General features: G+C 49.2%; 2 protein-coding genes across 2 annotated transcripts in view; one reads left to right on the forward strand and one right to left on the reverse strand.

The window, feature by feature from the left end:
* Window positions 1-18872, forward strand: part of TLL2 (tolloid-like 2) — a 150333-nt gene extending 131461 nt beyond the window's left edge. The window contains exons 17-21 of the mRNA XM_011951207.1: window positions 4450-4575; window positions 6704-6831; window positions 9711-9924; window positions 13210-13460; window positions 15284-18872. Of these exons, the coding sequence (XP_011806597.1) occupies window positions 4450-4575; window positions 6704-6831; window positions 9711-9924; window positions 13210-13460; window positions 15284-15418 (854 nt within the window). The 3' untranslated portion in view covers window positions 15419-18872. The remainder of the gene's footprint in view (window positions 1-4449; window positions 4576-6703; window positions 6832-9710; window positions 9925-13209; window positions 13461-15283) is intronic.
* On the reverse strand, window positions 6837-8914 carry LOC105518282. Its single transcript, XM_011951206.1, has one exon. The coding sequence runs from the start codon at window positions 8291-8293 to the stop codon at window positions 7934-7936; it is 360 nt and encodes a 119-aa protein (XP_011806596.1). The 5' UTR covers window positions 8294-8914; the 3' UTR covers window positions 6837-7933.
* Window positions 18873-19176: the final 304 nt, after the last annotated feature.

The following is a 19176-nucleotide window of genomic DNA, read 5'->3' on the forward strand; positions in this document are numbered from 1 at the left end:
GTGGTGGTGTGTGCCTGTAATCCCAGCTACTCGGGAGGCTGAGGCAGGAGAATCGCTTGAACCCAGGAGACAGAGGTTGCAGTGAGCCAAGATCGCACCACAGCACTCCGGCCTGGGCTACAGAACAAGACTCCATCTTGGAGCAAAAAAAAAAAAAGAGAAAGAGGTTTAATGGACTCACAGTTCCACATGGCTGGGGAGGCCTCACGATCATGGCGGAAGGCGAAGGCACGTCTTACGTAGCTGCCGACAATAGAGAATGAGAGCCAAGTGAAAGGGGAAACCCCTTAAAAAATCATCAGATCTTGTGAGACTTATTCACTACCACAAGACCAGTATGGGGGAAACCGCCTCCATGGTTCAATTCTCTTCCACTGGGTCCCTCCCACAACACGTGGGATTATGGGAGCTACAATTCAAGATGAGATTTGGGTGAGGACACAGCCAAACCCTATCACACATGAACAGAAATTTTGGGAAGACAGTACTAAACCCACTACAGCAGCACATTGGACCCTACTTCTCAAACTGAAGGCCATGAACCCTCAGGGCCAGTACAGCAGCTGTAGAAAAAGCCCATTCTCCTTAGTGCAGCATCTGATGCTGGACACTGCCTTGGCCCACCTGTCCTACCAGCCACATTCCCTCTGTAGGTACCCTGTGCTGTGATCACGAATAATCCCCCCACTGTTCCCCCATGCCATCACCCTCTACTCCTAAACCCCCATCCCATTCTCTCTTCATACCTCCTGCCTGTGGCCTTCCCTCTCTCTGGAATATCCTTCTTCCTTCCCTACTTAGGAAACTCCTACTTCAACCTGAAGACCCACAGTGCCACTTTCTGTAACATTCTCTGGCTTCATCTTATTCCTCTATCTTAGTCCATTTTGTGCTGCTATCACAGAATACCACAAACTGGGTAATTTATAGTGAACAGAAATGTATTTTGTTCATGAGTCTGGAGGCTGGGAAGTCCAAAATCAAGGGGGAACATCTGACAAATGCCTTCTTGCTGTGTCATAACAGGGTGAAAGTCACCACATGGGTGAGAAAGAGCAGCAAGGGGGTCAAACTCATCCTCTATCAGGACCCCACTGCTGCAATAATGAGCTCTCATGACCTAATCACATGTAAGGGCCTCATCTCTCAACACTGTTGCATTGGGGATTAAGTTTACAACACATGAACTTTGGGGGACCCACTCAAGCCATAGCATCCTCTTAGCATATTGATTGTTCGTTCACCAGTGTTCCCACAGCACTCTCTCCTTCCCTTCCATTAGGGCTCTTGTCACCAGGGCCAGCTCCATGGGCCTGTGGCCTGTGCAATAGCACAGAGCCTGTTCTCAGAAGGGCCCACACTGGTTTAAGGTTCTGTTGTCATCATCTTGAAACTCATGGCCGGGTGCGGTGGCTCACGCCTGTAATTCCAGCACTTTGGGAGGCCGAGGCGGGCGGATCACGAGGTCAAGAGATCAAGACCATCCTGCCCAACATGGTGAAACCCTGTCTCTACTAAAAAGACAAAAAATTAGCTGGGCGTTGTGGCGGGCGCCTGTAGTCCCAGCTACTGAGGAGGCTGAGGCAGGAGAATCGCTTGAACCAGGGAGGCAGAGGTTGCAATGAGCCGAGATTGTGCCACTGCACTCCAGCCTGGGCAACAGAGCAAGACTCCATCTCAAAAAAAAGAAATTCATAATAGTGTTTAAACAAAGTTCAAATCTTGTGCTGAGCCTTGTAAATTGTATAGCAGGTCCTGCATGTCACGTCATATTAGAGTGTGAACTGTTTACAAGCAGGAACTGTATTTTGGTTATCTTTATAGTCTTAATGCTTGGCACAGAAACGACCAAATTATGTGTTGATTTTATAGATACCCAGAGTTCCGTCTCCATGGGTGTTTTTGGCAGCCTCTCATTGAGCAAGTCATGTTTTTTGTTTTGAGTGTCTGCTGTGGGCACAGTACACTACTAGGCTCAGAGCTGTTGCCAGGGAAGTGCCCCCAACCCTGGACAAGCTTACATGCCAGCTAGGGAGACCAGGGATACACACCCTGCTGAGTCCCAGCCTGGAGCACTGTGGGGTGGGCCGGTGCAACAAGGTCTAATGTTTGAAGAAGAGAAGCCCATGGCTGCCTGGAGCAGTGGGTGAAGCCTTTTTGCAGGATTTGGGGTGGTCTAAGCCAAGTTTTAAGGGATGGAAGACATGGAGGTGGAGATAGGATGATTAGAGAGAAAGTACAGGGTCCCCAGTAGGGGAAGCAGTGTGAGCACAGGTTAAGGTCTCAACAGAGCACAGAGACAGAGATGAGATGGGCCTGCATGGAGCCCTGACCCATGCTGGGAAGCCAAGGGCATGAGATGGGCCAAGTTGGAGAAGGCCAGGTAATGAAGGACCCTAAACGCTGGGCTAAAGAGCAGGGACCTGATGAAACAGGAAGGGGACTGTTTGCAGGTTCCTGAGCAGGGCAAGCCTAAACTTGTCATCTGACCAAGCCATGCCAGGCAGTGTGGAGCTGGGAGGGCCAGGCGGCTGGAGGACCGGGGCAGCAGGGCGGGCAGGAGCCACCTCAGCGGAGGATGTAGCAGAGCATCACAGGCAGGGCAGCTCCATGTTTGCAATAGGACACCAGAGCACAGGGGAGAGGGTCAGAGCAGGAGTGAGGACCTGTGAGTCATCTGCAGAAGGACTCAGAAGAAGGAAGGGAGAGAGGTGGGTCAGTGCTGGGTGTTGGGCGGCTTCATCTCTTCTGCATTTTTTTTTTTTTTAGACAGAGTGTTGCTCTTGTTGCCCAGGCTGGAGTGCAATGGCGCGATCTCAGCTCACCGCAACCTCCGCCTCCTGGCTTCAAGCGATTCTCCTGCCTCAGCCTTCTGAGTAGCTGGGATTACAGGAATGTGCCACCACGCCCAGCTAATTTTCTATTTTTAGTAGAGACGGGGTTTCTCCATGGTTAGGCTGGTCTCAAACTCTGGACCTCAGGTGATCTGTCCGCCTCGGCCTCCCAAAGTGCTGGGATTACAGGCGTGAGCCACGGCACCAGGCCTCTCTTCTGCATTCTTAAAGGGTCTTACAAGGGCTCTTACTTGTCCTGATGACATAAGCAGGTGAAATACAGTGTTCAAGGAGACATTAACCATGGTGAACAAGAGGGTGTAGAGAGGGGAGGAAGACAGGGCTGACCCCTAAAGTCATTCTGGTGATGGCAGGGAAGCAGGGGAGGGAGGCTGATCTTCGGTAAATGTAGGAACAAGCTGGGTTAGGATAGGGCTGCATACAAGGACCGCAAGTTTAACAAGGGCCAGCACTTGAGTTCTCACATAATAATTATGCAGCTAACACTGTGGGCTGGGTGCTGCTCTAATTAATTTACCCCTCCCAACAACCTGTGAAGTGAGGTTACCATTACTGTCTCCATTTTACAGGCGAGGCAACTGAGGCATAGAGGGCAGGAACTGCCTGTGGCCACCAGAGCTGGAAGTGGTGGGGTAGGGCTGGCCCTCTGCCGTGTGTCCCCAACAGTCAGCTCCTCCACGTGCAGAGGGCGGTGTGGAGTCATGGCACTTGAGCCCAGGCCTTGGGGTCAGCCACAGAGGATGTTTGCTCACTGAGTGACCTTGGTCACATTAGCCATTCTCAGAGTCAGTGTCCTTACTTGTTTTTGTTTTGTTTTGTTTTGTTTTTGAGACGGAGTTTCACTCTTGTTGCCCAGGCTGGAGTGCACTGGCGCAATCTCGGCTCACTGCACCCTCCGGCTCCCAGGGTCAAGCAATTCTCCTACTTCAGCCTCCCAAGTAGCTGGGATTACAGGCATGCGCCACCACGCCCGGCTAATTTTTGTATTTTTAGTAGAGACAGGGTTTCTCCATGTTGGCCAGCCTGGTCTTGAACTCCTGACCTCAGGTGATCCACCCACCTCGGCCTCCCAAAGTGCTGGGATTACAGGCGTGAGCCACCATGCCCGGCCAGTTTCCTTACTTATAAAGACTGGTGGATAGAGAGCTCCCTCCTAAGGTTGGATGAGAATTAACTTAGATAATGTATAGAGTGCTTGGGGCTGTGCCTGTTCCATAGTAAACATTCAGTAAGTAGGAATTACTGTCATTATTGTTACTACTGTGATTAATACTAGCCTGTCCTTCAGGGAGCTCCTTGTTTTGAGCAGGGAGCAGGGCCAGAGAACATAGAAAAAGTACTTGGAGAATCCAATACATACCAGGGCCAAGTGCTTGGAAAATGAAACAAGTAGATATGCAAGATATGCAAGATATGCAAGAAATCTGAGGTGAAGATGTTCCCACTTCACTCCCCCAGTAAGGGAACAGTCAGAGGGGAAAGGGAGCAATCAGAGAAGCTTCCTGGAGGAGGCCATTTTTAAGTGGGATTCTGAGCCCTGAGGGACGTTCGCAAGTTGGCGTTTCCTCTTAGAAGAGTTCATTGATCTCCCCAGACAAGGATGAGTGTGCCAAGGACAATGGCGGGTGTCAGCACGAGTGCGTCAACACCTTTGGGAGCTACCTGTGCAGGTGCAGAAACGGCTACCGGCTCCACGAGAACGGGCATGACTGCAAAGAGGGTGAGGCTGGACCTCCGGTTGTTGGGGGGTGGGCTGACCTTCGCCACACCCCAAACCCCTGTGAGCATGTGCATGAATGAGGGGCTGCGGTGAGGAGCTCTTCCACTTTCTGAGCTGAGGCCCAGCCACTGCTGTCCTAGTGGGAGAGTTTTTCCCAGGGCATCTCTCTCCTTCAGGGGGCACCTGGGGGCCTCAGGTGCTGTAGGCTGAGTTATTTTTGCAAATGATTAAGCCTGCAAGCTCTGGAATCTGAATACCTAGGTCTAAATCCTGGCTCTGCCGTTCCCTAGCTGTGTGACCTTGGGCAAGCAAGCTATTTAACCTATCTGAGCCTCAGTTTTTTCTTTGGTTAAAAGGGTCTAAACATAACCTCCTTCTTAAAGTTTTTGTGAGGATTAAAACCAAGTATTTCAGACTCTCTGACACATATTATGCCCTCAAACATCAATAAAGATCAGCCATTTATGTCTTTGTCATATATTAATCACCATATGCAGGTCCCATAGAAAAATAGGATTTGAAAAGCTTTGCTCCGTTCTCCATTCACTGTAGGAAATTCTTCAGGGCCAGGTGGCTTTTACTGTCCAGTCATTCTGGAAAAAGCCTTCCTTCTGTTCTTACCCTGCCCAGTGAAGGGAGTTTGAACATTTATGACAAACACACAGGCTTCCAGGCCTTGGCCCTAGCCATGAAGCCCTGCAAAGGAAGTCAAGGGTGGAGGAAGATGTGGAAGACACACAGCCAGATCTCTGGAATAAACAGTCTGGAGTTAGGAGATTTGGCTGGGTGCCGCAGAGTCTGGTCAGGATCTGCCTAGAATGTTACAGGAGGCGCTGACATGTCTTCAGGAGGAGGCGGCCACCCTCCGAGCCCAGCCCTAGGGCATGGTCACAGGTGGTGGAGGGGCTGGGTGGGAGGCTGGTGGAAGAACCGAACAGGGAAGGAACAGTCAAGCCCCTGTGAGGCGGGCCCAGGCTAGGGCCAGGCTTGCCTCCTGCAGTGTGGGAGAGGACAGGAGGGAGGTCAACTCTCCCAAGTTCCCATCCCTGAATAGTGGCTGCGTTTGTGTGGGTTGACCCCAAGGGCAGGGGGTGTCAGAGCAAATATCCCAGGAGCTGAGCACATGTCTCAGGAGCCGAGCCACTCTCTCTTTGGGCGCCTGTTCTCTGTGTGGCTGCAGAGCAGATGTAGCACTGAGCGGAGACAAATCTCTTTGGACCGTCTTCAAAGCTGCCTCCTTCCCTTCCTCCCCCCGGCCCTCCTCACCTGCCTCTCCAGCTTCTTCAGCGTGGAGCCTCTGTGTTTGTGATACAGTCCGCCGTGCTTTCTAAGCAGTGGTAGCACTGGCCTTAAAGCCAGCCAGGCCCGGTTTGAGTCCCAGCTCCGCCCCCTATCAGCAGAGCACTGTCCCTCTCCAAACCTATTTTCTTATTTGGGAGGTGAGAAGGACTAAAGGAGATGATGCATGGAAAATGCTGTCCACAGTGCCCAACACAGAAGAAGAGAAATGCCAGTTATTGGCCAAGATGCCAGGCATCGAATGAGTTGTGGGATCACTCTTGGCAAATAGCACTGTAACCAGGACACACTTGGTAGACTCCAAATAAAACCACTTAGAAAAACTAAAAGAAGCTTCTGGATGGATGGTGCAGTGATGAAGCAGACCTCTGTTAGCCAAGATGCACTGAGCACGCCCTAAGCCTTTCCCATGCATTATCTCATTTGATCACATATCACCCCGACTAGGGTGGCACCCTTTTACAAATAAGGACACCGAAGCTTACATTAGAGCCCCAAGTCCCACAGATGGCGGAACCAAGATGGGTCAAGGCCCACCCGACCCCACTGCCAGTGCTTTTAACATATTTGCAGGGATAACTGCAATGTGGATAGGAATAGAAAGATAGCCTGGCCCCCCGAGCCACAGCCAGGAAGGCAGAAAAGCCAGTGCAAGTAAACCAACACATCCCTGAGCCACGATACACCTGATTCAGGACACCCCACCCCCACATTTGATAAAGACCCTGAGACAATTAGGAGAGAGGGGAGGAGAACCCCCTAGAATCCTTCTCGTGCTGCCCACAGTGAATGACTTCTCTCTCTGTATGTGTCCCCCCGCCACCCCCAGCTGGCTGTGCACACAAGATCAGCAGTGCAGAGGGGACCCTGGCGAGCCCCAACTGGCCTGACAAATACCCCAGCCGGAGGGAGTGTACCTGGAACATCTCTTCGACTGCAGGCCACAGGGTGAAACTCGTGAGTCATTTTTGTAGTTTATTGAGAACATGGACTTGGGTGGGTATCAGGCAGATGTGCGGTTTGAGTCTCTGCTCTGCCACTTCCCAGCTCTGTAACTGGGGGGAGGTTACTCAACATTTCCAGGTCTCAGTTTCATTATCTGCAAAACATGGATACTAATGAAGCTTACTTCATCGGGCTGTTGTGCAGATTAAAAGAAACAACACACAAAAGCTCTATAGATCACTCCTGGGCACAGTGGGACCAGCAGGAGGCAGCATCCACCACCCACGTCTGCAGTGCTGTTTGAGATTCACTTGTTTCCGGTTTGAATTTTTTTACAAGACAATATAGTCTCACAATTAAAAACAAGATGAATCAGTACAGGAGGCTGGAAACAGAAATCAAAAGACCCCAGAGCCCCCATTTCCACTCTAGAAATGACCACTCTGAACACATTCTTATGGATCCTTCCAGAAATTTTCTGTGGACAATCATGACTGTCAGTGCACAGGGAAATATATATGTTTTTGTTACTCAAATTCCTCTAATAAAATCCTATTCATATTTTTTCTACAACTTAATTTTTTTTCACATTAGTAATAGGAGACTAAGTTCTTTATGCAAATTCCCTCTTGAATTAAAATGTTTTCCCCAAGCCTTTATTTAAAGTCTTTTTCACGTATATGATGTGTGGTTTGCACAGTTATTTCAAAGGGGAGTTGAATCTCCTAGGAGCCTCATTTCTCAAGCCCCAGGGACTCCCACATTTTGGAAAATAAAGAAACCCTTTTGCCAGCTGGAGAATGTATTGTACTTCAGGCAGACGGACATTTTTTAAATGGGTTTTTCTGACTGTAGAGGTAAGTAGGATTGACCCTATGAACTGTGGACGAATAACTCAAGGAGAATGGAGGAGAAGAGAGAGGGAGAAGTCCATGATCAATGGACTATAGCACAGGGACTTGCAGGATGTTTATTGGTGAGAGCCATGAGTGAGGAGCAGAAGAGGCGAATGGGCCCCCAGGGCGTCAAGGGCTGAAGACAGGGCCTCTGACCACAGGGTGCTCCCAGCGGACAGCTCACATGCTGGGCCGCCCGTGGGGAAACTGCTGCTCTGCTAAGAGCGGCTGTCACGGGTCAGCCTTGAATCTGGGTAAGGATCAACTGGAGAGCGCCTTAGGGAAAGGCACTGCTTCTCCAAGACCGCCATCTGCTGGGAAATGTTCGCAATGGCAACATAGAGCCCCGAGGACCGCGGGGGAGCCGCCCTCTGGCGTTGGGAGCGCGCAAACGCACAACGGGAAGCGTTTGCCCGAGGCTCATACACACACTTGGTAGTTTCCAAAAGGCGTTTCCTCGGGAAGCGGATGGTGGATATATTGATTGAGCTCTTTTCGCTACCGTAGAATGTGAGTTGAATACTTCTCAAGGAAGCTGGTGGTGGTCGCTGCATGGGGATGGCGACAGGGCGCCCCATGGACCTCCTGGGAGCTCCCTGCCTGCTGAGCTTAAGGCTCCCTTCCACTGCATGGCCTTCCTGGTGCCGCTGCTCCCTTGTCCAGTGTCTCTACCCACCACCTTTGCCCCAGCGCCCCCATCTCACAGGCGGGAGAGCTTTGCCCACGTGCGTTAGTGTGTGGGAGTCATTCTTCTGAAAGCCTGCATTGCCGTGCTGGTCCTGTTTCCCCCTCCCAATCTCCATCTCTGTGCTGCCAGGCCAGAGATGAATTGAGCACTCCCGCCCCGCGCCGCCCCAGCTAATGTCCTGTGTCCCTGCTCTGTCGTTTGGTCCAGGTCTTCATCTAACACCGTTCCCACTCACCTTATCCCATCTCCCTTGACGCTGGGGCTGCCATCAGTCGACCACCTGCATTCCGGGCTGAAAAGCAGGCTGGAATGGTGGGGCGCCCCTGGCCAGCGTTAGGGGACAGTCCTTAGGGGGAACAGGGAGAAGTGAGGCAGCATAACCTGGTGAATGATAGCAGTGGGGATTGGAGAAGGCTAGCTGGGGTCAAGTTCAGCTTCATCTGTCTCCAGCTGCGTGAGCTTGGGCAGGCCAGCCAGCTTCTCTAAGACTCATTTTCCCCTTCTGCATGTTGGAAATAATAATAGCTCTTCCTTCCCAGCATCACCAGAAGTAAGTGAGAAAACGCCCATAAATGCTTGGCATGGAATAAACACTCAGTGAGTGTCAGCCACCACGAGGGTGCTGCCCGGAACAGCATGCACCTCATACAACCTCACCAGTGTCATTTGTACTGAAGGATCATGCAGTGGAGTGCACAGGTCAACAGCAGGGCCTCTGACACCAGAGTGCCAGATCATGGCCCAGTTCTACCAGTGTGAGACCTTGGACAACTCATCTGGCAGCTCTGAGCCTCACTTTCCTCATCTGTAAAGTGGGGATTAGACACATCACAGGGGCGTAAAGATTGAATGAGGTGATACTTGTAAAGCATTTAAAACAGCTGCCAACACAGAGAGTGGGCCCTCAGCCCTTGCTGGCTCTTGGCCCTAAGTGAGAGAGAAGCTGTGTGATGGGATGGAAGGAAGACAGATTTGGGCTGTGGAAAGCCTGGCTCTGTCGCTTAATAGCTGTCAAAATGTCAAGCATTTAAACTCTCTGAACCCCTGCTCTCATCTGCAGTGTGGTCATTGTAGCAATAGCTCATGTAACTACCTCATAGGGCCGCCTGCTGGACCAAAAGCAAGGCAGAGGTTGAGACCCTCTCTACAGATGTCCCCAAGCATCATCATGGCCACATACCCCCTGCACAGCCAAGTGGAAGTGTCCCCACACTGCCTCACCCCTTCCTCTCCTAGAACTGGAGAGGAGGCCCTCACCCCGGCTGAATGTCAGGCCCTTGCCTTACTTTCTGCTCTTTTGTCCCCAGACCTTCAATGAATTTGAGATCGAGCAGCACCAGGAATGTGCCTATGACCACCTGGAAATGTACGACGGGCCCGACAGCCTGGCCCCCATCCTGGGCCGTTTCTGCGGCAGCAAGAAACCAGACCCCATGGTGGCTTCGGGCAGCAGTATGTTTCTCAGGTTTTATTCGGATGCCTCAGTGCAGAGGAAAGGCTTCCAGGCAGTGCACAGCACAGGTACCTGGGGTGGGACACTGGCTTCCGGCTGATGAGCACTTGGACAGGAGACAGAGATATGGTGAAGGCAGGACAAGGACTGCCTTTTATTCTGACCGGGGGAGGGCTAGGAGAGGAAGGTGCGTGATGAAATGTCCTATTAAAATGAAGCATGAGGCTGGGCGCGGTGGCTCATGCCTGTAATCCCAGCACTTTGGGAGGCTGAGGCAAGCGGATCACTTGAGGTCAGGAGCTCGAGACCAGCCTGGGCAACATGGTGAAATCCCGTCTCTACTAAAAATGCAAAATTAACTGGGCATGGTGGTGGTTGCCTATAATTCCAGCTACTCAGGAGGTTGAGGCAGGAGAATTGCTTGAACCCTGGAGGCAGAGATTGCAGTGAGCCAAGATTGTGCCATTGCACTCCAGACTGGACGATAGAGTGAGACTCTGTCTCTTAAAAAATAAAATGAAGCCTCAGCAACCATAGGAAAAATGGCTGTTTTCTTTCAATATCCTTAATTGACACAATTTGAAATGGACAACCCTTTGTTAGTGCCCCATTTTTTCCTCCCTCCTTCTTTCCTTCCTTCCTTCCTGTCTTTTTAAAAATATATTTTGGCCAGCCACGGTGGCTCACACCTATAATCCTAGAACTTTGGGAGGCTGAGTGGGGAGGATTGCTTGAGCCCAGGAGTTCAAGACCTGCCAGGGCAAGATGGTGAGACCCCTGCCCCCAACTGCAATCTCTACAAAATAAAAACTAGGAAATATAGTGAAGCGTGGTGGTCCCAGCTACCCCGGAGACTGAAGCAGGAGAATTGCTGGAGCCCAGGAGTTCAAAGCTGCAGTGAGCTCTGATCATGCCACTGCACTCCAGCCCGGGTATTTTGCTGGTGTATGAAGTCCAGAAGTTGGGTAACTGAGTGGTGAAAGCAGACTTTTATCCCTGTAAGGATCAGTTCTGGAAAGTGAAAAATGTTTCTGTTCCCCATGATTTTTTCTTCCACTCAAAATGTAAACAGCTGTATTAGGTGCTTTGGTGGGAAATGTATGTGCTTATAACTTATATTATCTACTTCGTTAAGTAGAAGAACGTCAGTAGGAAATTTGGCTCTGCTCTTTAGCCATTAAAATGTTACCACCTGGGACTAGTGCCCACGGAAGCAAATCTGACCCTTTGATCCTGATGTACAATTGTGTCCTTTGTCAGAGCCGGTGGCCACCCGAAGCCCGCTCTGCTTCTGTAATGCTGAGTCTGAGCTCACGATCATGCGACCCTGTGATCCTTTTAACAGCCCCTACCCCCAGTTTTTTTTCAGTACCAGAAAATATAAATTAGGTCAAACAAAATGGCAACCAGCATCCTGAGGCAGTTCAGCCTCCCCTTGCGTAGCAGAAAACACTGCATGGTTTGTGGAACCCTGTCAAACTCCCTGAGGAGTTCTAGCTTCTAGTTCTAGCTTCCTCCAGGGAAGTTTAAAAGCCCTCTTGCCCCTGCAGATAGGGATCAGGAAGAACAGAGGTGCTTCAGGGTCCTAGCAGGAAATGGGGGCACATTCAGAGTCACTATTTGAGGAGAAGTTAATAAAGGGACAGGTTACAAAGGGGTGAGAGGGCATGGGATGCTGTAGGACAGTACAGCCACCAGAGTAAGGAACTGCAATCCCAGACCCAGAGGATGAGAGGAGGGAGCAGTTCCTAGAAGCTGGCGACAGAGAGGGCTGCATGCAGAGACCCTGTGGCTGCAGCTGTGACCTACGTGGAAGAACAGCTGTGGCAATCAGGGGACTAAATACCCTGGCCTCTCTCTCCTCCCTCCATCTGATCTGCTGGTGCTCCCGTGGCTGAACCTGCAGCAGAGGGCATGGGGGTCACTGATGCAGGCCAGGGGTCCACCTCCTGGGGCCCAGGAAGGTGAGGAGGGTAGGGGCCTCCGGCAGGATGGAGGGGAGGTGTCCCGCCCTGCTCTGTGCTCATTTCATGACCACCCAGCTCTCAGGAATTTGAAATTTCCCCAAAACGGGTTAGACCTGTAAGACATTCTAAGCCAGAGCCAACACAGGACTCAGAATGGGCAGTCAGACAGGACTGGGCCAGGCGGGGCGTGGAGCTCCAGAGGGGCCTAGAAGTGTTAGGAGCCAGGTGGCCCAGAATCTACAACAGTGTTTGCCTGAGCCCCTTGGGGGCATGGAGCACACAGGGGAGGGGCTGTGCAAGAATTTGCCTCCAGAATTTCTGGTGCTTGCTAATCTAGACCAATCTTGCCTATGTATTTATTTATTTACTTTTTTTTTTTTTTTGAGATGGAGTTTTGCTCTGTGGCCCAGGCTGGAGTGCAGTGGCACAATCTCAGTTCATTGCATGCTCCATCTCCCAGGTTCAAGCAATTCTCCTGCCTCAGCCTCCCGAGTAGGTGGGATTACAGGCGCCCACGACCACACCCTGCTAATGTTGTATTTGTAGTAAAGACAGGGTTTCACCATGTTGGCCAGGCGGGTCGCAAACTCCTGACCTCAAGTGATCCACCCGTCTCAGCCTCCCAAAATGTTGGGATTACAGGCGTGAGCCACCACACCCGGCCAATATTCATTTTATTTTATGTGGGCTTAAGTGTCCAAGACACAAGGTACTGTATATAGGACCAGGGCCAACAAGAGTTACTGTCCTTGTATAATAAAAAACCCAGAAACAAAGGCTACAGAATACAAGCCCAGAACCTGAGGGGCAGCTCACCTGTGACACCCACGGGGACCTCAAAGTTGGCCTATGGTCGATGCCCTCAGTTGCAAGAACCAGTCAAGTAGGGTCTGAAGTTTCCAGGGTTGAGCGCTTACCCGCGGTTCTGATATGCTTTTATCGCCCTCTGTTGGTAGAAATGACAAATTACAGTCAGTCCGTGGGGCGAGCGTGAGCCCTTCTCAGATGCATCCAACCCTTCCAGGGAATAAAGTGGCAAATAGGTCCACCCACATCCCAGCGACCAGTGAGCGAACCATCCATTGGCTCCATGTCTCCATAACTGGAAAAAGCAAAAAGCAGCCAGCTCTTTTCAATGGCATGCTCACGTATTTTCAAGCTGGGAACAGGCGACCTTGGCTTGTAAGGGCCACTTTGCACCCCCGAGGGAGCCCTGACCTGGGAGTCAGGGGCCTCTGTGTACTCCTCCATCAGAGGGGGTGACAAGACTACCTGGCCTCTCCTGCCAGGCACGCACTCGGCTCTGTAGAGAAAACTGAGCAGACGCAGGCGGGAGGCACGAGGGTGTCCTGTGCTGAGGGGACATCTCACTTCTCTCTGCTCCAGAGTGCGGGGGCAGGCTGAAGGCTGAAGTGCAGACCAAAGAGCTCTATTCCCATGCCCAGTTTGGGGACAACAACTACCCGAGCCAGGCCCACTGCGACTGGGTGATCGTGGCAGAGGACGGCTACGGCGTGGAGCTGACATTCCGGACCTTTGAGGTTGAGGAGGAGGCCGACTGCGGCTACGACTACATGGAAGCCTACGACGGCTACGACAGCTCAGCGCCCAGGCTCGGCCGCTTCTGTGGCTCTGGGGTAAGTCCCGGAGACGCTGGGGCCGGGGCAGAGTGTGATGAATCACAGCATGAGTTGTGGAGTGAGACACACCCGGGTTTCAGTCCTGGCCACCTCCTCCACTTACGAGCAACGGCGAGTAGGCACGTTTTGCTGAAGCGGAGTGGGAAGCGGGAGAAATGTCAGGAGGCTGGGAGGCAGCCAAGGGACCAGTCCTTGAAGGCCCCTTACTGAGGCAGCCATGGAAGAGCACTTTTCCTTTTGAGACTTTCCCCCTATTTTTGCAAAGTCTTTCCCTCTCCCCCCACTTTTTTTCCCCCCGAGACGGAGTCTTGCTCTGTCGCCCAGGCTGGATTTCGGCTCACTGCAGCCTCTGCCTCCTGAGCTCATGCAATTCTCCTGCCTCAGCCTCCCAAGCGGCTGGGATTACAGGCATGTGCCACCACGCCCACCTAATTTTTGTATTTTCAGTAGAGACAGGGTTTCACCATGTTGGTCAGGCTGGTCTTGCACTCCTGACCTCAAGTGATCCACCTGCCTTGGCCTCCCAAAGTGCTGGGACGACAGGCGTGAGCCACGACGCACAGCTGTTCTCCTCCATTTTTATTTGGCCCCCAGGCTTTAAAAATATTTAATTATGCTTTTATATATTTCTTACATTCACATTTCTCTCCTCAAGCAAAACCAAATGCCTATGAAAATTACCAGTCACTCACTATACACAACAATAGTTGTCCTCAAGGTCATCATCAGTGTTCTCATTGTTCACTTTTTCAGTGGGCCTGTTGTGTTTGCTGTTTCTCCAGCACCCGACATAGGGCTTGGCATATAGTTGGTGCTTGGTGGGAGTTTGTGCACTGGCCAGTACAGTGTCCCGGTCACTCCACTGGCTGCACCACACTGGACACTGCCCATACTGGGCACCAGCCCCCTCCTTTCTGTTGCCTCCAGGCCTGGTCGCTCAAGCTTCTTTGCTATTGGCTGGACTTAAATCACATCATTTTGGAGTCACCAGTGCTCCTGTGCTAAACAGAAATTCAAATTGTCATTTATATTTTTTGAATAATTCCCTTCATCTTCTTTCACCCTCTAGAAAAGAAAGAATGACAAAGTGGCACTTAGCCAATGCATTGCCTTTGATAAAGTCTTTCCAGCTGTGGGGTCTGTGGAAAGGAACCTCTTGGAGAGTCCTGAGCGGTTAACTGTGGGGGAAGCTCACTTTGGCTCCACTAGAACCTCGCAGGCAACAGCCTTGGAATGTGGCTCCCATTCACAGACCACCTGGCAAAACCTTTCTGACAAATGTGGTGGCTCCATCCCAGTTTTTGTCCTTGGAAGGGACAGAGGCCTGAACAATGGTCTTTGTTTCAGGTCTCCTGGGAGACACATCACAATGATGACCCTGGAGTTCGGCGATGCATGGTGCATCCTTTACAATCGGAAGGGCCGGAGCTTGGGTCCCGCCTACCTGGGAGAACTTGAGTCTCAGTTTCTTGAAGTGAAAAATGGGGATAGTACCTGCCTTACAAGGTTGCTGTAAAGTTTACATAAGATCTGGAAGTGCCCAGCGCAGCACCTGACCCACCTGCGTACTTAATAATTAATAATAGATGCTATATGAGCTATGCACCTAGCATCATCTTTGGAAGAGCAGGGCCTGCAAAGCTCTCTGGAGCAGAATTTGCAATGCTTTCTTTTGGAAAGAAGCTTGTTTGGATGCTCTTCAGAGTCTCTGGTACCAGGGACACATCCTGTGTCCTTGCATAAGATCCTGTCCCGTCCTCCTAATTTTCAACTCCAATCACAGCTAAAGTCCTTCTCGTTTCCCTTTCTCCTTTCCTCAGCCATTAGAAGAAATCTACTCCGCGGGAGATTCCCTGATGATTCGATTCCACACAGATGACACCATCAGCAAGAAAGGCTTTCATGCCCAGTACACCAGCACCAAGTTCCAAGATGCCCTGCACATGAAGAAATAGTGCTGATGTTCTTGAAAGACAGAAACTGAGAATGTTTTGTTTTTGTTTTTACAACAATAGCACCTTGAAAAATCTGCCCTAAAACAGTGTACAGTATTTTTCTCAAACAAAAACTCAGAATCCAGTCTTGGAGGTATATATTTGAATGAAAGTCATGTAAGCTTGGCCAACAAGGTGGAGAGAAAATGTTCTTTTGATTCTGTCTGCAATGTTATCACTTATGAACTGTTAAAGATTAGGATTGAAGTCACTGACCATTCAAGCTCTGTTTGTTCATACCCATTCTCCTTGTCCCTTCCTCCTATGTGGCAAAAGGCCAGCCTTGGGGTTGGCCGTTCCTCTAATCTGGACTTGGTTGCAAAGGTGCCGGCCTGTCTTCTGCCTATGTTGGGCATAAGGGATGAAAGCTTGGCTGTGACTAACATATGGCTCACAGCTTTGGCTGGAATCATTTTCTTTCTCTCTGCCAGGGACACGTCAACCAAGAAACCTGAAAATATGGATGGATGTCAGGACTAAAAAAGGCATCACAGTAAGCAGTGTGCACAGAGAAAGTTTCGAGTATGAACATCATTGTCATGAAGTTAGGAGACCACGAAGCCATTTCTCAGTCATTCACACTCCTTGTCCCTTTGGTTTTCCCCACTCCCTAATTGCACTGGGAGCTAAGACATCCTTTATGAATACGGCAGAACATTTGCTGGCGAGAGTCCCATCTGCTGAGAAGACAATATTGTGGCTCATCCTGAAATTTTTTCATTCATTGACTTTGAGAAGACTCCACCTGTGCTTGGAATTCCACGGGCTTCGAAGAACATTTCTTCTTTTAGCTTTGGAGGCACTTGCCGTAGCACACCTGGACTCCTTGACATCCACTTCAAACTGCATTTGCAAAATGTGCAAAGACATCTTATGAGGGACCAATTCAGGTCCCTTGTGGGGTGAACACTGTTGAGGACTGGTTAATTATAAGTTATGTAAGAATCATCGCCTTGTGGAACAAGTCAATCAGCGACTAGCTTCCTGTAGCCAATCAGGTTAAAGAGTGCGTTGGTAACTTTGCTCTGATTAACTAATATTCAATCACCAACTTGCAATCAGAATTCACAACACTTGGCACTTGTTCTAGAGAAGTGTAGAGGATGATGTTTACATAATTTTAGCACCTCAAGGTATAATTTAAACAGTGAGGTAGTTTTGAATGGCATTTCATTAAGGCATCTACGGGCATTATGAGCTAAAAGCTGCGGTATGTTAGCTTTAAAAGAGTATTTATGTTGGAATAATTTTTAAATAATGTTTACATAACTGTAAGTCCTGTTTGGTTGGTGTTGAACGCAGGGCGGCACACGAGTGATTTTGGTTAGAGCCAAGAGAGCTCCCATGCGCCAGAATTCCTTTGGGATGAATCAGCATCATTTTAGACACAGTATTTGTAAAAAGGTGAAAGGTTATATTTTTTACAGATCAGAATATGGCACTAGAGGACTGTGTCTCATTAAAGTGATTGCTGGGAGCAAAAACTAGAATGATACAAGGAAAGGTCAGAGAAATGCATGGGAATATTTTTTCCTTAAAACAGAAAAAAATTAAAGTATTCTTATTAATAATATATGTCTGTATATATGTATGTATGTAAAAGATCAGCTGTCAAAGCCTTAATCAATGCAGTGTAGAAAATGCCAGTCCCTGGTCCTCGCTTTACTGTGGGCCCTGCAGGATTGGCTCTCCATTTCCTGCCTCTCCTTTCACCAAACTCTGTTTTCGCCTTTCTCGGCACTGGACTGAGGCTCAGCCTACACGCTCATATTGTGCACATGGCAGACCCTGCCCCACGTGCGCTTTGATACGGCAAATGGAGCAGCTGACCTCATGGCTCCAATCCCACCTGCCTGTTAGGGTAGATTCCATTTCTCTGATTTTTGTATTTTCTGAGGTTTTATGTGGTCTCATCTTGTCTATGAGAGTTGAAACTGGAACTGGGATACCTAAGATGACTGTTAAGGTTCTTTCTCCAAGAAAATAAAAATTCTGCAGTTTTAACCTTTAGAAGTCTAAGCAAGATTAACAAATTTCATAGAAAAGTGGGAGGGAGTCAGAAACAGAGTTGGTGCTGCTCAGCAGGACAGTGGAACAATGATACTTCTTTTTTATCTCCTTAGTATGAACATTTTCAAAAACACACAGCTTCAACAATTGTCACCATATGGCCAATTTGCAACAATGGGACTCTTATGAAAAACCTTTATTTAGGCCTTCTGCGTGATGTATCCGCACAAAAGACAAGCTCTGATTCAGCTGGGGCTAGCTGGGCCACACTTGTGGGGACTTGGGCATGACACGGGTTCTTGCAAAGAAACTCGAGGCTGGCTTCACTGGAGAGAGTCCATTCAGCAGAAAGACCCAGGCCTCTGCCTTGGTGCTTCCAATTGCTCAGTGACCTGCCTGCAAGCATCCCCAGAAGCAAACAGTAGAGGTAGAAGATACCGCTGCAGCCTGCTTTGTGCTTTAATTGGGTACCAAGCTTTGGGGATGACACTGAGTTGCAAAAATAGTTTTAGTTCAGAGAATTGTCTTAGGACAACAGGCTAATGAAGGATTTGGGGTCTGGGTTTTTAGCCTGGCTCAGTTCTGGTGTAACCTGGTCTAGCAAAAGCTAAGCCTGGATTGCAGGGCAGGAAAAAGTCTGGAATTAACTTTAGCCAGTGGAATTTCTTCAGAGAAAGAGAGGCTGTTCATTGATCCACTATTCCCTCTATTTTCCCCTAAGGTAAATATTTAGAGGCATTTACCTGTAAGGTGAAGTTTCCCCTCTATTTCTATTTTACAATTTCTCTCTAAAGCAAGCTTGTCCAACCCATGGCCCAGGACAGCTTTGAATGTGGCCCGACACAAATTTGTAAACTTTTTTAGAAACAATGTGAGATTCTTTTTGTGACTTTTTTTCTCATCAGCTATCATTAGTGTTAGTGTATTTTATACATGGCCCAAGATAATTCTTCTTCCAGTGTGGCCCAGGGAAGCCAAAAGATTGGACACCCCTGCTGTAAAGTTTTGTATCACTCACGGATTGCTCAGCTGATTGAAATAATTTGTAAAATCCTGCTAACTAGCAAATTCACAGTGAGTTTTCCTGTTGAATGGGTCCCTTTGATAACTTCCAGATTGATATTGTTAGCGTTCCATTTGTGAATGAATGTTCCTTGGGCTTTAGCAGATGTTTTTAAAGTTTCTTTTGTAGACTGAACTTCTGAACATCAATCCCAAATGCCTAAAAGTTTTCTTTTTAAAAAGGAAAACTGTTTAAAGTATTATATGTAAACATATGGGTATTTTTTATTTTGTGTAATTTTACATTTCATGAAATGATGTCAGTTTCAAAGAGAAAGTGGAGAGGACCTAACATATGTCTCTACCTAGAAAGGATGGTTTCATTAAAGAATGTGGATTTATTGATGTGTCTTGGGTTTGTATTGCTAATTCAGACCAGATAGGTCCTTTTAGTGATAATTTTCTCCAATATCACAAGAGCTTGGGAGAGAGTACTAAAAGGGGGCCCTTCTCTACAGCCTTCCACTGTCTGGTGAGTACCCAAGTGCCTAGCTCCAGAACAGAGTTCACTAATGGACCCAGAAAGTCATGAGCAAAGCTAAAGATGGTTTTCAAATTTATTCGCTTTCTTACAACGAAACAAGCTGAAAATCTGACAACCTGATTGTGAAGATGTCTGCTGCCGAAACCATCCAGATGTGGTAGAC

Source organism: Colobus angolensis, unplaced genomic scaffold (assembly GCF_000951035.1).
Source record: "Colobus angolensis palliatus isolate OR3802 unplaced genomic scaffold, Cang.pa_1.0 Scaffold316, whole genome shotgun sequence".
In the NCBI taxonomy this organism is placed as follows: Eukaryota; Metazoa; Chordata; class Mammalia; order Primates; family Cercopithecidae; genus Colobus; species Colobus angolensis.

Coding starts and splice junctions, on each gene's coding strand:
- LOC105518282 (XM_011951206.1), bottom strand. CDS start 8,293: ATGGGGCGCCCTGTCGCCATCCCCATGCAGCGACCACCACCAGCTTCC.